Genomic DNA, 17,461 nt, shown 5'->3' on the forward strand with positions numbered 1-17,461 from the left:
GCAAAATTGGATATTCTTGCAAGAAAAATATTCTTGCAAAATTCTTGTTTTAAGTAAAATATTACTTATTTTGAGAAATGCTATTCTTAGTATCAATTTGAAATTCTTGAAATAAGTAAAAATATTTCTGCTAAGAATTATTTCTCTTAAAACAAGACAAGTAAATTTGAGACAAGAATAATATTCTTGCTAGAAATGTAACATTCTTGAAACAAGAATCAAGTAAATTTGTGGAGAACACAAAATTCTTGAAATAAGAATACGACAAGAATAATATTCTCACAAGAAATGTAACATTCTTGAAACAAGAATCAAGTAAATTTGGGGAGTATATAAAATTCTTAAAATAAGAGCGTATTGAATATAACTTTCTTGAAACAAGAATAATGTTCTAACAAATTTATTCTCATTCTTAAATTTAGTAAATTAGTTCTACCTGCTATTTAGTTTTCATTTAAGGTGGCTCCATACAGTTTTTTAAAAGTCAGACACTTAGCATTTAAAGATGCTCAAATTTTATTAGTATAGCGTTCAGGCATTTTGAAGACTTATTTTACTGATAATGGGATTTTTAGTTTATTCATGTTCCATCTTCAAAAGCACACTATATTTTGTTAGAGATCAAACATAGCTATGGCAACATATATGTACAAAATAGAACATACAATCTTGAAACAATGTGACATTTGGCAACATAAATTGTAATTACTGTATGAGCAACATAGTCTTGACTGCCTCTTTCATGCAAGATACTATGTACAATTCAAAATTTTTTCTAAAAACTCTTACCAGTCACTAGTGAAGAGGATTTCGTCCTTCATATGCTCCTCAATGATGTCACGAAGGTCATATTTCACTGCAACATACTTATTATTCTCTTTATCTTTCTTGCAATGAAAGACATTAAAGTCCACTAGACTGTCATAGGGATAAATTCCAGTAACATCTTCTGTACTCTCAGAAACACGATAAGCTTGATGTTTTTCATCGAAAGATAATGTCTCAAGTAATTGTACATCAAAGTATGTAAGTCTAGAATTGACCATATGCACACAATGACTCCAAAAACTGGCAATGCAGGGTCTCCAGCAACATCAATAGCAATAATACCAGACTTGGCAAACTTTGTTCCAAAAAGCTTTATCCAACTTACTTTGTAAACATTCACAATTTCAATGGAGGGTAGAAGGCCATGTTCATCAAATCTTTCTCGCAAGGACAAACATACTTCTGCACCTGCCTTCTTTAGCACACCATATTCCCTTTCTGTTGAAAACAGTGGATGGGAGCTTGGGTTCTCGTTTGAATCACCATAGTTGCTGCACAAATTGAACTGATGGCGCTTAGCTAATGACAATGGCAAATTCTTGAAATTCTGCTTTCTTGCCAACTCTTTAAAATAATTATGAGCAGATTCAAAACTGAAACAGGAAGATCTAACCATTGGTCCAAGCATTCTAATTGTAGACGGGATATGGAGCAAATAGTGTTGTTTCGGGATTATGTTACAGTTTGGAAACAAATCTTTAAATGTGGTCAGATGTTGTTGGATAAGTTCTGCCAAGTAGTCAATGTTCTCCAATTTAATTACTGGTGAGAAAATCAATTGAACAATCTGAATCAATTGTATGAGGAACTGGTAATGCGGACCATTGCTGTCAACAAAAGGACCAATGAAAAATGGCAAGAGTCGTAAAATAGGCGAGCTTTTGCAGCATTGTACTTAAGCTTGTATCTTTCTTCACACATGAAACACAGTATCCTTCAGGGGAGTTGGTTTGTCGCTGATCTCTGAGTATCCATATTCATGGGATAATATTGCTCCATTGATTTCAGATAGACTGGTTTGACCCGATTGTAGGTAATGAAGAAGAACTAGTCGAACCTCATACTGCACAACTCCTTCAAGCAGAGTGTGCATGATATCCTGGGGGAGCTGCTGTGTGACATCAAATGTGGGTAGCTGGCCAAAGGGAACTTCTCTGTGTTAGTCCATAAGTCGTTCTTAGATCTTTTTGGACACTTGGAGTTGGTGCCTGTTCAATGGCATCAAACTGTTCACTGTAGTTTTCCTTTGTTCTTAGATTGAACTCTTCTTCCAAGAAGTCAGTCTGCATCTGTTCAAATGAGCACTGACAATGCCGACATTTTTGGAAAGCTACACCAACACCTTCTTTGAATCCGCCCAAATAATGCTGACCAAGTGTGTCACCCGCACACAATAATACCTTCCCATGGATAACTTTTTCCACACCATTGATCTCCATTTTGCATCCTTGATACAGAATGTTCAAATCATCAATAACTGGCTGCATTACTGTGTTAATACCATATTTCTTTACCAAATCAGCATTGGCAATTGCAAATAAGTGGACAGCACAGCGCTTGGATCTGAACTTTGGACATAAATTGGCAATTGTAAAATAGTACATGTCTAGCTTGTGTACCCCAGCATTACTGCCTAATGGATTACAACACCTCTAGCTCATCATGATACAATACAATGCACAATGTGTTCTCGTGTTCATCAAAAAGTGATCACTTTGATACAAAAGGCCATCATGTACATCATAAATACTCCATCTTGACAGCACTTAGGTTTCTTCAGAAGAAAGTAGAGATGCGCTTATTTGAGAGGATCTGTTTTATGCTTTCAAGTATTGGAATGTACACAAATTTCTCACTTTTCTCAGAAATAAGTCTCTTACCACTGTTTATTTTCCAAACAAATTTCTTCCCTAAAGTTACCTCCTTTGGTTCCACATAACTGAAGTTTTGCTTGATGTACTTTGACTGTAGTGCTTCGGTTTCTATCCCAGAAAAAGGATCTGTAGCTGACTCAAACACATTTCTCACCTGGCCTTTTTGTTCACTGGAATCTAACACATTTAAAACTTCCGCTTTCACAGAATCTACCACTTGCTTTACCAGTGTGCGTGTACTGTCCATTATAGATCCATTGCAACCTAAAACATATTAATATGTAGTATCATATTATATGAGGCGTACACAGTTTTTCTAAAACCACACAATTTGACTCTTCAAGGAGAGATTATATATCATGCTATGTACTTTACAAAATAAGGAATACAGAGTTAAGATTCAATTTGAATTAGAAGCAATTTACCAATTAGTTTATTCAAACAGGGACATAGGTTGGGTATACTATACTGCACCAAAGTTTCATCAATAAATATTTATACACACCTGAGGTATTTTATTCCTTTCTTTCACCTTTAAGAGAAATGAGGCAGCACTCTTTGTAATGTCAATATTGTCAACATTCTAAAATCACATAAAATATTTTACACTTAATTAATCATACTACTTGGTTTGTGCACATAATATTACTAGACAGTACTGTACAATGAACACTTGTGGAAACCAAATGCAAAAATAAGCCTGATGCAAGATATTTCTTTAGCACAATTGCCAGGTGCTATATTGAAAGCTTATAATAGTCTTCACAGAGAGTATATCTAGTTCAAACCATTGCATCATCTTTAATTGGCTAGAACATGTGTTATGTTTTGTGAAGAGATACCATGTATTTAGATAATTCACTGGACAGCACAGTAAAAACTGCCATCATTCTATCTATACCACTGCTATATTCAACATGCCATCAACAACTTGTACGAGAACTGTTGACATTTCATGCAGGGATGGCAAGAGTTTCATAAACTAGAGCACTTCAATATGGTTTGCAAAGTCAAAGCACTTTGTTATGATAGAATATTGTAAGTTTGTTCGTAAAGACAACAATCTTCTTTGCTACAGTAACGATATAGGTACCTGGTTCTCATCTATATTCATTTCCAATTCCAATTCTTCAGCACTACTGCTCTCATCTGATTCAACTGTGAAGTGGTGATCAATATCATCGATATTATCCTCATTGTTAAATTCAGCGTCAGCGTTATCCTCAATATTTCCATCGTAGACTTCCTTATGAGATCTGGTGATGTGCTTGTATAACGAATTATATTTCGTAAATGTTGCTGGACAATTCTCGATGCCACAAACTACTTGAAAATTAGGCTCATTTCCATGAACTTTATTATAGTGATTAAGCAACGTTCGTAGTGAAATTGCTTGGAAACAATTACACAATCTACACTCCCAGCGCCTTTCATTTGTATGACGGTGTCTTTTCATTTTAAAAGCATATTCTTAACCGAAAATTCCTCGCAACAAAGTTGTAAAATAACAGAGACTTTGAAAATTGAAATTGAAGTTTTCCAAATTATAAAATCATCCCTGCAAAGCATGTTGGGTCTAGAGTTCGCTGGTCAGGCGGTGCGGCGGCGCATTTCTCATGTTACTGGCTTACTCCCACTTCACTTACCACGCGCTCCGAAGTTTGTTATCGCAAGAAATTCAGAAATGTCGAACGATTTACTAGGGAAAATTGCCGAGATTGATAAAGACGTCGCAGATAGTTTAAAGGGTAAGTATATGTTCTTATTTTATGTTATAATAGTTAAGAATTGTCGTCGCATACATATGTTTGAATTCGCAACGCGATACAAATTTAAATTTTGCCGCGATATAAACGAATATTCATACCGATTCCGTCATCGTAATGCAATCAGATTTGTGCGCCTAACTTGCTTCGTATCATTACGAATTGACAGATAAAGTATATTTTCTGCGATCGAGTGTAAACTAAGCTATTATAAATGGAAATGGAACAATTCTTTGAGAAAGCTATGTCATATTTTATAGAATTAAAAGCACTTCATTTTGTCATATTCGGGGGTCCCCTGTTTATATTCGCACGGGTCACATTTTGAATCTAAAAATAGACTAAGGACAAATGGATAATTTCAGCCCAGGGGCCTGTACTAAATAAGCCGCTTGTTCGAAAGGCGTTTAGGATAAGCTGAAAATGGAAAGCAAAATGATCTCTTTATTGGACAAATAGCTCAACTTTCAATGGTTATACATATTATATCATTTATATGCATAAAATGTAGGTTCAGTCATTCACAAGATGTACTCAAAAACCCCCCAAAACTATTAAAATCACCCATTGTTAGTGGTTGTGGAGATTAACATGTTGCTTAAGTTCTAAATTGAAATATTGTTATCCATATTTGTAAAGCATATTGGTATTAAAAGTCATTTGTGGGTATACAAACAAATTTCACTGCCTTGTATCATACATAAAAATGCTTATGTCAAACATTTATTTATCCACTTGTGGTGCTTAGGCATTCAATTCCAGCTATTGTATGGTCTTGGACACCCTGTATTTTAGAATTTCGACATAAGTTAAACGCCTTACGAACAACCGGCCCCAGGATGGTATAAATTAGATTTGGCTGCCCATGCAAATTTATAAACATGTGTTGCTAAATTTAAGAACATTTGTATGCGTGTGTAGTTTACATTATATTTTCTAACCTGTGTATTATTTTCAGAGGGTGGCCTCACAAATGAAGATGTCAAGGAACTGTGTTATGATGCATTAAAGGAAATTATTCCAGGCGATGGCATGAAATTGATTTTACTGCGGTCACGCATCTGGAAAGTAATATCTCAGGTATAAAATAATTTTGTTAATACAATCTTTTAAAATGTTAATGTATTCAGTATCAAGTGAGAGTCAACAGAGAATATTATTTTTGACTAGACTATATAATTATTTTAATATACTTTGTAATAGGAAACTGAGAAAGCACCAACTGATAAATCTCATCCAACAACAAAGGCTTTGGTCGAAAAGCGAAAAATTGATATGGCAGTCTGTGTGGATAATCATATTGACTTGTCAGAAGATGATACTTTATCATCATCATCAACAGATGATAAGGGCCTTACAAAAGCCGGGCCTTCAACAAAAAGAGCAAAGCCTACTCCAGCAACCCCACCAGCAACATTTCAAGTGAAATCCCCAGTCTTCACTATATACCGTGACAGACGGGTTGACTTGGCTGTGGAAAGTGGTAGTATACCAGAACATTTGGTCCATGACATTGTGCGGGGAACAGTCAGCAACATGATATCCATGACCTTGTGTGACCCATGGAATCGATTGCCCACTACAATGGAGCTGAAGGAAATGGCAAAAAGTCTTGTTGTGACGTATCCATTGCTATCTGATCCAGTGAATGGCCATGTAAGCGTTATATATAAATATTGTGATAAGCTACTACATATTTACCAGTATTCTATATGTTGTATGTTAACTTTGACACAACAGGTCTATTCAATAATGTGAATTGGCTTGTGGACTGGAGATATTGAGTTTTTATTTATAACAGATTTTCCTTGTTTCAGGAACGTTTATTTAACCGCCTGAAGAAGAGAATGTATAACAAGAAGACAGTTGAAGAACAAGCGGGGCCCAATAAGAAAAAAGCCAGCAACAAGATAACCAGTTATATTAAAACCACTGAATGTCCAGAAGACCAGCAATCCAACGATGTAGATCCAATGATGACTGATATTAGCACTGGTGAACAGCAGAGCAATGCTGAAGCTGGAAGTAGCAACAGTAAGTAGAAACAACAATCTATGTATGTATGTACTGTCTGTCCATTTGTCTTTGAATTCATGTCCTTACAGTAATGAATGCATGTCCTTATCGGCTTCGCTGATGTATTGTTTCTTATTTTCAGGTTCAGAGTCATCTGTCAGTGGCATGGATGATATGATTATGGGCAGATTATACAATTCTTTGTCAAAAGAGATGCAAAAAAGCAAGCCATCGCCCAATGTAATTAATTCATACTTAAACCAAGAGTTTAAATCGAGACGAGCCCGTATCAAGAAAATGCCAGCAACAGAAAGATGCCCAAGATTGTTTGAGCTGTATCCATGCTTTAAAAACCCTGTAGAGGTAGGCTGTTTATTTTTTCAGAATACACTGGCTTTGAACATTTAATTTAGGTTACTCTATTAGTATGCTATTTCAAACAAACCCATTCCCTCTGAATTTTAAAACTTATTGGCTGTTATGCACATTATGGTACATGCAATGCATCCTATTTTTGTATTCACAACATCTAATGTCTGTGATCTGTGATAAGAATGATCATAGACACTGCTATATGATGTAACATCAGACGAAAAACATATGATGTTAAAACATATCTTTGCTAGATTATTGAAGAGGTGCGCCGGATTAATGAAAAAGCTGCCAATAATGATCCCAAGAAATTTATGAATGAATGTGTCATGAGATTGGAAGAAGAGCTGGATGTAATGTTATATTTTGGTTGCTCAAAGCAAAGGATGGAGCTCCCTAAAAAACCTGGAAAAGGTAAGTGTATATATTTCAAAATCTGTCATTTTGCAATTGCTTATACAGTATGTAAGATATATGAACAGTTGTGTTGTGCCTGTGCTGTATGCATTGTTCATTTCTTATTGTGCACAATGACTAAGAATAAAAATGTTTATTGTTACAGTTTCCAAAGTTGTACAGCTTATGAAGAATTTGCACTTGTTGTTTGGCAATGGAAAGCTAAATAAGTCTGCCAAGAAGCTCATTGAGCTTATTTATGTGATTAAGGTAATTGTTACTTTGATAGCGGAATAAGAGAAGTAATCATTATTGGCATGCTACACGGCCTTTGCTTATGATGAAAATGTTTCATTTAATGTTTTTCTATTTAGGATCACGAGGATCCAGAGACAGTTTGTAGCCGACGACAAGGTAAAGGTATTCCTTTGTTATGTCTGGATAAGACATCAGCCTACCTCGTCTGCCAAGGTACCCTTATTTTCACAGTGGAACTAAGGAATATAATGCAAGCAGTCCTGGCATTAATCGGATTATTTTATCTTATTGATGTGGATTATCCAAAATCCCATGAGCTAGCTCTAACTATGCTCCACAGCTTATTATTTCACGATATGAACACCCCTGCAGACCTGTATAACTCATTTGAGTCTGCCAAAGAGGATTACTTGAAGTTCAAGCAGAACTCATCTGACGATTTTTAAACTTTAATGCAATGTGTGATAGGTTAATATACATTTTCAAGAAATAGAGGGCTTAAGCTTCGCATTTGAAGACAGGCTGAGTTGATTTTTTGCATAAAATTTGGGCATCATTTCTTCGCTTTTTATTTTCATTCCGGCGGCCTCAAACAAATTATCATGCAATTCAATTCGAACATATCACGTTTGCCATCATTGCCTCATCATTGCCGTTTGTTATGGAATGCCTAAGCCCTCTGGCTCTTCTAGCTATGAATTGAACAGTACGGTGTAGAACTGAATGTCAGGTTTAATTGAAACAAAATGCGCTTTGCGCATATTGGTTGCACTTGCATGCACTTTGTGTAACTTACTTTTTGGCCTTTTGTATTAGTGTAGAAATTGGTTTTGTCTGGTGCTTTTAGCAGAATATATTAATAAATTCTAAAGAGAACTACGATGTTCTTGAATGAAAACAGTATTTATATTTATATTAAGCATTTCTGCATGTACCGCGCACCTGCACCCAAAAAAACCCTTTCTTAAATTGAGAATATATTCTTAACCTTGATTCTTATTTTGAGAATACGTGCTTTCTCATTGTTCTTAATTTAGGAAAAAAATTTCTTGTAACAAGTAAAAATGTTCTTGCATTCTAGGATTATTCTCGCAAGAAAAAATGTTCTTATATCAAGAATATATTCTTGTATCAAGAACAAATATTCTTGCCTAGAATATAATTCTTGAAACAAGAATAATATTCTATGCAAGAATAATATTCTTACTATACGGACAAGAATGTATTTGCTTGCTTTGAGCAAAATTTTGCTCAAAGCAAGCATTTTTTTTCTTAAATCAAGAATGACAATTTTTGCTGTGTGCACGAAACTGAACTCTTTGCAACTAAATTGAAATCTCTGAGCAGATTGCCACAAGTATCCCACAGGGGCGAGCAGTAATCGAAGTAGGGCTGCACAAGACTTTTTCCGGGGAACAGGGAACAGTGGAATGGGAGAACCGGGAGACAGGGGAATTCCCCTCAGGATCTCACCAAATCCTTTTTTAGCAAATGTTTTATTTTAAATTGAGTGAAATATTCGCGAAACATTACCTTAATATATGACACGTTGTTTATGTAAATTGTAATGGAGAATTCTAGATTCACATGCACACGCCTTTAATTTTGGACAGTTTATTCCAATAGGTTATTTCAAGGTTTAATTTTTCCTATAATACTTTATACAATTACTCGATGAGGCTAGCATAATACTAACAATTATTGAATGGAGTTGAACACAATATGAAAATATTATCAGCCGGTGAGCTAGTGTACTTCAAGTGACAAGGTATTATTATCTACTAACTAATTTGGTCATGGTAAGGGTCATGCAGAATGTCAATCATCAGTAATCAAGATGACTATCCAAAACTAATATTTAACTACATGCGTAACTGTTTTAAGGCATCTGACTAGAAAAAAGCAGAAACAGGAGCACTTACATAACAAAAATGACCCGCTTTTCTAGATGTCCAAAAGAAAAACTAATTTATCGGGAAACGACGAAAAGAAGAAAAAAGCGCGAGAGAACTAAACTGTGGATCTCACGGAGGACGATGAAATCTTTTTTCCAACAATAAAAAGAGGAAACAGCGAAGAAAATTATCACATTTTCCAGTGATCCCGAATCAGTCAACTCATGAGAACAGTGAAAATGATAATACGTCTTACTCATTTGACATTGATTTGCCTAATCTTGTCCATTACAGGGGTGATAAAAGGCTTCCAATTTACAGTCATTCCAGCCCTGACATTAAAAAAATATTCCAGATCTGTTTAAAAAAGGATATTCCTGCAGACCGAAAGGCAGAAATCAAGCCAACAAGCATTCTCACAACCTCAACCTTCGTTGTCGGCACAAAACTTGCAAAAGTAAAGCATCTGTTTGATATCGAAACTTATGAAACACTTGGGTACTATGAGAAAATAGCAAACTAGGTTTTATGAAGTTAAAGGTTACGGACAGAGGTCTCGGTGAACAAAGACGACAATGGCATTATCGTTGGTGGTACCTGCGACGTCCGCGATGCTCGAAATTGGGTTCGGCAGATCGTAGGCAAGGAGCTCTTGTACGCTGTAGTTAGAAAAAGAGCAACGCATAAGAATACGATGAAAATGTATCAGACGGAATTTACAAGATATGTCATATTTATTATGCTAATAGCAGAATATAATGAATCTTATAGTCGTCTAAAGAATTTGAAGTCATATACTTTGAAATGTTCCACGATTATCATGCATTACTATTTTAACACCGGGAATGCCGTCCTCGTAGTCGCAACAGCGCATGGAAATACAACACGTCCGCACGCCAAATCCTTTATTTCAAGAGAGCACTCTCTCAACAAAGAAGTGAAAGAAACGGTTCATACAGTTGTTCGTGCCCCAAGGGTTATTGAAGACGAAAAATCGAAGTATCTGAATTAACTTGATTCTCCATTACAGTCAACCACTATTCGGGATACCAAGCAGCTGTATAATTACCGTTATTTGTATGGGGAAACAAAAACCAGATCTAGTATCGATCAAATTCAGGAAGTTATCCTTAAACTCCTTGAGCAAAGACCCACTGCTGACGAAATGGACCCAGATTTGCTTGACAAAAATCAAGCATTCATCAGCAAATCCCAGGTTTACTACGCCTTTGGCTTGTGACACTACATTAAACATTGCAAATCATCTCGTGACACAAACGACCTACAAGCAGATGTCAGTAATTGGAAGAGAGAGTTTAAGGAATCCCTGGTTTCCAGGACCATTTCTGATCCATCGAAATCAATCAGCGCAGGATTTCGCATATTTTTGGCAAGCAGTGAAAAGAGGGAATCCGGCTCTTGCCAACATCCTTGCTTTTGGTACAGATGAAGACGAAGCACTTTCTAGCGGGATTCTTAAGGAAACGAGTGGAAAGACCATTTACCTTTTGGGCAAAGAGCATGCTCAAGCAAATGTAGATAAAAAATTGCAGTCGTTAAATTTTCCTTCAATCCAAAAAAAAATTATCCTGAGTGATATTTTCGGTGGTGCCACGTGCAAAGAAGAAGATACGGAAGCGAAAGTACTCATATTTACAACCGTAAGCTATTGCAACTGAAATCAAAATGGCTTCAAATAGAAAAGGAACACACCAGCAATCGTCCCGCGAGTCAGTTCGTGGATTATTTTGAAACTCATAAAGAGAAGCAAATGAGGGACAAAATGATTAAAAACGTTCGAAAGCAAGCTTCCATTGACGGAGTGTGCAGCCAAAATCCAATTGAGTGGCAAAACGTCTTGTCAAAAGATGAAATATCCGCCCACGTGCATTCAGAGGGTCGTAGTCATCGAGACGCGACACTTTCAGAGTGCCTAGATGCCTTGAAAGCATGCAGTATCCGTTTATTTAGCAATGTTGTCAAAGCCATATATGATGACGGTCCTTACGTCCTAGCACCAGCTTACCACATGTTTCGTAAAACATATGCCGATTGGAAAGGCATGTCATCAGACGAACGAAAGATGCACATCAGAGCATTCATGGCTTACATTCCTACCGACGATGTACTCTTGCGCTCCGGAGTTCGAAGTGCAGAAAACAAGGAATCCATTCCAACTATTTCCCTGTTAGATGACGAATCACCTGGTTTATCTACGTCAGCACCTAAACAAGATTATCTTCAAGTGTCACAACAAATCTCGAATTCTCCTCCACCAAATTTCTACCATCGGTCAAAGCCAGAGGTTAAAGGCCACGACGTTCTAGACAAACCACGACGCACGCTTTCGTATCGCTTCAAGAAGCTTCGGTTCTAAATGATGTTTTGCCTCCTCACCTTTTAGCAGATGCTTTTAATAAAGCCTTAATTTTTAGGTACAGTTAATAAGAAACGCGATACGACTTTAATTGTGACAAGTATACTCAGTTCAACACTTGGTTTATTATGGAATAAGGTCATAGCCTCGACGGCAGACAAACTGAAAGACGGCGAAATTCGTAAGATTGTCGTACGCGAGTTATAATGATATCAAGTCTAAAATCGATGGCCTTTCTAGATCAACTTCACTCGCCAGTTATAATTTTCTAGAAGAAGGAATAGAGTTACTCAGTGTTTCCCTCGATAAATCATATCTTTAGCAGAAAGAGAGCGAAACTCAGGACGAACCAGGTGAACTTTCGAGCGTTATTCTGTCTGGTATCTTAAACCAAGCAATAGAGCTTCCTCCAGCCAGGAAAAAGCTTAAAATCAACTCGGACAGAGAGTTAGAAACTGCGAGAAAAAGATTCGAGGAAGCGCGCAAGGCAGCAACCACTGCTTTCTGGAATGAGGCATTTAGTATCGAAGATCGAATTTTTTGCAGCGAAGCTACGAATAGTTTCAAAAATAGTGGAACATCTCGATTATCCTGAGACCGCAATCACCGAATGTTTATCGTTTTGGAAGAAGCTGCATAGCTTACAAGCCATTCAACTGATTCAAGAGATATTCTCAGTGTCTTTGAACGATGGAGTCAAATCGTTGTTGAATAAAACTCAACGGGTGGAGAACGTCTGTCGGCAACCTCGTTCCCAGGGCCTTGGTGGGGAGGGGGCGAGGTGGAGAGAAGGCCCTGGCAAAGGCTGAGCTAAAATGCTTTGTGATTGGTTGAAGCAATTTAACTCGTTTTGTTGTTAACGACGTTGTGATTGGCCAATAGTATAAAAACCCGCGAAATATTTTTCAATATGGCGAAGCTTAACAGTGAAAACATCTCGGCGCACACGCCAAAAAAAGTGTATGTATCAAGTGATTTTATCGATGGTTGTCGCCTTTGTGGAAACAAAAATGATAGGATGATTAATGTCTTTCATAAACCTGGCCAGAAGAAGAAACTCGTCGAAGTTATTGCTGATACGCTCGGCGTTTCGATATGCGAGAATGACCAAATGTCGCCACTCATTTGTCGATGTTGTGAACGGAAAATTACGAAATTCATTGAGTTTAAGAACGAAGTGCACAATTTCCAGGATTGCATACATTCACGATTTTCAGTTAAGAGGTGCATCATACCCACTGAAGAAACTAACAAGAAGCGCATAACGACGAACTCGACGACAACTATTGATACGCCATATGCTGCCAAACAACTAGGATTGTTACCGACGTGTCATACCGGTGGTCAGACCGATTGTAATACGAAAAGCCACGAAATGGTATACTTGGAGATTGACCCACTTTCACTTTGTAATAATAATACAAGTGTGAGTAACAATTAACTGCCTTTTTCGAATTCAGTATGTATTTATATTTATATTACTATAACGTTTGGGCTGATCAACGTTCTATTATAAATGACTATTAGATACGTGCATTTAATATGTGATGCGTTACATTAAATACATAGAAATATACATATTCATATCTAATTAAATAATTATCACATCATATCAATATTAAGAGTTTTACACAGGCAGCCCCATGTGTTTAATGTTTCTAACATGTGTTATTATAAACTACTTTTAGACATCTGTCAGTGGATGCCCCTCAACGCACTTCAAATTGAGAAGTTACACCGAGCACTCAAATCTAGATTCCCTACCCACATTGGGCAATGTGCAATGTCTATTAAGGAAATTAAACAAGCATGTCAGGAAATATTGCTAAAAGAACTTGATGAACAATGTAAGGAACTTTGCTTAAGAAAAAACCCTTCTGTGTTACGAAATAATGGTTTTGATGACATAGTTAAATTCGATTGGCTGAATATTGTATACGAACTGCAGAAGAGATGTCCATTTCTTTTGAGTGTTTTAAATACTGTCACAGCAAAAAAGAAAACACAGTCAGAGCTCGCACCTTGTATTGGTATGGCATATGCTATATTGATGATACAACGCAATCATGAGTTAAGTCTTGTTCAAAGGATCAATACCTTGATCATGGCAGAAGGAAATGCAAAAAAACAGGTAAAATATCTATTGTTGCAAGTGTTTAAATTGTCAGGTTCACATAAATTATTAAAATCTCTAGTACAATGATAGTGAATATCTAAATATCATAATACGTACAGTGAATGCAAATTTACAACACTACAACATTATCAAAATTTTAGTTATATACCAGATGCCAAAAGGTTGGATTTGCATTATCACATCAAAGCAAAGTCAATTTGCTAGATGAAATTGGAGGTCATTTTGCAGATGAAGCAATCACAATGGTAAAGAATGGTTGCAAGATGCAAGGGACAGGTGACAACTGGGATTTTCGAATATTATGTCATGATATGAGAAAGGATCATCAGAACAAAGATATGCATTATTTTGCATCAAATCTTCTTTTTGAACGAGTTCCTATACCAGACAATTTGTCCTTATCTCCTAAACATGATATTAAAACTTTGGAAAACAGTTCATTTTTATTAAGTGTTGCTGAAAGCAAAAAATTATTGGAAGATTATAAAGTTATTATAAGCAGGATATTGGTTCAATATCTGCCAGCTTTTGGTGCTTTCAAGACGATTGTTCCAACCCATATTGACCATGTATACCAGGATGAGATGTCAAAACAATCCGTAATTGTTCCATTACCTATACAAATGAAAGATGAAAAGAGCTATGCTGACACTGTTGACATCCTAAGTTCATATGAAGATGCAATTGAAGATATTTATTCCAGAGCTGGTGTGATTCAGAAGCCCAAAAAAGGACAATCAGATAATTCTCCTGAAAACGGCATTTCATCTGGGCATTCACGACCAGAGCAACCTGGAGCTCATGTTACAAAGGAGGACAACACAGATCATATGCAAGGCATATCAGTTCCATTTGGTGGTGACCAATTAACAAGAGTCCGGTTTGCTGGTGCTAAGGATCTTCGAGCAGGCGCACACACCGCAAAGGACAGATTTGATCACTGTAGCCCATTTAAGATTGAACTTTGGCATACTAAAGCATCATATCTGCAGGTGAAATTGTGTTAACATTAACCAATTGATGTACAATGCATCCCAGTGGGTCCTTATTTTTCTTGACAAATGCCATATGATATTACTTGGAAGCCCCATGGCTTAATGGGTTTGTTTCACCATATTTTGTAAATATGTGTTTTTTTTACATTTATAGTTTGTCTTTGATTTGCTCTTTGATTCCTGTTCTGTAAGAGAATCTGGAACATTAAAATTTTTCCGAGAGAAATATTCACGGAAGAATGTCACGCCACAGAAGGTACTCGATTCATACGAAGGCTGTGAACAATTTTTTCTGAGTGTTGGAACAGCATATATATTAGAAGCTGCACTTCAATTCTGGGGTATGGCCGATATCAATTCAACTCCCACAACCAACACACTTCCTTCCAATCTAAAAAGCAAAGATCAGAAAAGGGAGTACTTTGATAATGTTGTTGAGTCATTTATCAGAAATTATGTGAGTAATAACACAGAAAATAATGAAGGGGATATTTTGGATTCATCAAGTGATTCAATTAATGAACCAGATAGAGTGAGGTATGCTGTAGTACATATAAATATGTGTATGCAATGATAAAATAATGTTTACTTGAAATGTTTGATATGGCCAAAACCCTCCACCTCACCAATTAGAATTGTTGATTATTAAACAGCTTAATTTTGGTATTTTATCATCAGATTTAGGACTTGTGTGATTTTGGCTCCAATGTGTATATGAATTTTTATCTGTTAGTCTTAATACTATATAAATCTTTATGCTTCTCATAGATACTATGGACTTAACGTTGTCGAACTTGCTGTATTTCTAATGCAGTTAATTGATACAACAGCCGAGGGTGATGGAGAAAGGTGCAACATAAATATTAAACAACTGTTGCTCTACTTCAAGTCTTCAACCAAATTTACAAAATATGCATTGGAGATGTTCACTGCAATTGCCCAATCTGAGGCATTGTTTTCTGAGCAACTTCACCACCGTGTAACTTGGGGACGCTTTGTTAACTGGAATGGTGGCCGTGGTAACAATGTTGAATGTGATCTCACACAAGAGATATGCAACAGAATAAGTAAATCAGTAGTAAAAAGCATGGGAGTCAACAAGACAGAAAAAAACTTAACAAGAGTCTCAAAAGCATCAGCAGGCCTGCACAGAATTGTCAACCAATTTGACAATGTCACACATGTTCATAAACCCTCACAGCACCATTCAACAAGAAGTTCTCAGGATGACGAATTAATGATGCTTAAAGATCTTCGTAAATTAAACCCTTTCAATTTGAACCCTGGCCGATTCCATAATTCATTTAAAGATATTGAAATCTCGCCACTTGTTAACATAGATTTTGCTCAATTACATGCATGGATAGATGACCATAAAAAAAAAGATTGGTTATAGGAAAGGACAAAACCAAAACAAGCAAGTATCATAATTGAACTGGTGATTGAATGAGCCAACTGTACTTGTTGTGTAGTTTACATTAATATTGTACATATATGACTACATGATAATCATTGTAAGGTTGGGAATTTGACAGGTTTGTATGCATGCATACTGTAACCTCATGCAAGCTGAGGGCTTATTCTCTTCAAACCAAAAAGGGAGCTTATTAGTGAGTGGGTTAGAAGAGAGGGGCTGATGTTTATCAATCCATGCCAAACAGTGATAATTTAGGCAAAGAACATAGCTAGAAGACAGTTGTATAAGGAGAGGGGGGGGTTACTATAGAGGGGACTAAATATATAGATTATGGTATTCATAAACCACATGCTCTTGAGTTAACATTTTGGATGGTATATATTTGATTCCAACAAAAGTAGAGGGCTTTGGCGTTTAGCTACGTAGCTATATGGTAATTCATTTCAGTTCTCGGTTTCGTACAAGTATATGTTTAATAATAAATCAATGTGTAAATAAACATGCAACGTTTATGAATCGAAATAAAATACACTTACCGAAAAGTATTACTGAGTACATTGTTTTATAATATTCATTATATTTTCCGCATGAGATTCTTCCCAAACAGGATAAGAACTTAATATATCATTCTCATTTTCAATATATTCACAGTTTGCAACAATATCTTTAATAAGAGCAAGGGTGAATCCAGTCCTCAAGTCGATACCTCCAAAAATTTTATCACAAAGGCCAAGTCTGTATGCTTGTAACCTTTCTTTAATTTCTCGTCGCTTAGAATCGCTGACCACACGAACTGGTTTGGGAACGGAAGATTCATCAAATGAAGAATGTAGATTCTCTGTTGTGCATGTCAAATATTGTACGGGAATACACTTTGAACATTGGCAAATCTCGGCACAATTTGAACAGCATTCGTGTTTCGAAATGTCACAAGACGTGTCCGAGTTCAGGTAGTTCATTATATACTTTCTCATACAACCACTTCGTAATAGACAATACTCTCGCATTTCGTCAGTTAAACCAGGTTTGTTTGAAGCGATATCCGTTCCATTATAATAAAGATAAGCTCTTGCAGGATAACCATCACGCCCTGCTCTCCCGATCTGCTGATAATAACTTTCCAACGTCCG

The 17,461-nt window shown here is 36.4% G+C and overlaps 4 protein-coding genes across 4 annotated transcripts; 3 read left to right on the forward strand and 1 right to left on the reverse strand.

The window, feature by feature from the left end:
• Positions 1–3,059: 3,059 nt before the first annotated feature.
• On the reverse strand, positions 3,060–4,264 carry LOC114543395. Its single transcript, XM_028562388.1, has 3 exons — positions 3,796–4,264; positions 3,208–3,285; positions 3,060–3,071 (listed from the first exon to the last, which is right to left on the reverse strand). Exons 1-3 carry the CDS (start codon positions 4,156–4,158, stop codon positions 3,060–3,062), a joined length of 453 nt encoding a protein of 150 aa, XP_028418189.1. The 5' UTR covers positions 4,159–4,264.
• Positions 4,265–4,353: 89 nt separating this feature from the next.
• On the forward strand, positions 4,354–6,436 carry LOC114543391. The gene is made up of 5 exons (XM_028562385.1): positions 4,354–4,450; positions 5,427–5,548; positions 5,672–6,124; positions 6,286–6,333; positions 6,416–6,436. The coding sequence occupies exons 1-5, from the start codon at positions 4,387–4,389 to the stop codon at positions 6,434–6,436; spliced, it is 708 nt and encodes a 235-aa protein (XP_028418186.1). The 5' UTR covers positions 4,354–4,386.
• Positions 6,360–8,351, forward strand: LOC114543392. The gene is made up of 5 exons (XM_028562386.1): positions 6,360–6,502; positions 6,627–6,847; positions 7,111–7,270; positions 7,419–7,522; positions 7,627–8,351. The coding sequence occupies exons 1-5, from the start codon at positions 6,442–6,444 to the stop codon at positions 7,954–7,956; spliced, it is 876 nt and encodes a 291-aa protein (XP_028418187.1). The 5' UTR covers positions 6,360–6,441; the 3' UTR covers positions 7,957–8,351.
• Positions 8,352–13,498: 5,147 nt separating this feature from the next.
• On the forward strand, positions 13,499–16,663 carry LOC114543394. Its single transcript, XM_028562387.1, has 4 exons — positions 13,499–13,913; positions 14,060–14,911; positions 15,069–15,451; positions 15,683–16,663. Exons 1-4 carry the CDS (start codon positions 13,566–13,568, stop codon positions 16,308–16,310), a joined length of 2,211 nt encoding a protein of 736 aa, XP_028418188.1. The 5' UTR covers positions 13,499–13,565; the 3' UTR covers positions 16,311–16,663.
• The last annotated feature ends 798 nt before the right edge of the window (positions 16,664–17,461 follow it).

Source organism: Dendronephthya gigantea, unplaced genomic scaffold, assembly GCF_004324835.1.
Source record: "Dendronephthya gigantea isolate DGI-Jeju-01 unplaced genomic scaffold, DenGig_1.0 000450F, whole genome shotgun sequence".
Taxonomy (NCBI): Eukaryota; Metazoa; Cnidaria; class Anthozoa; order Malacalcyonacea; family Nephtheidae; genus Dendronephthya; species Dendronephthya gigantea.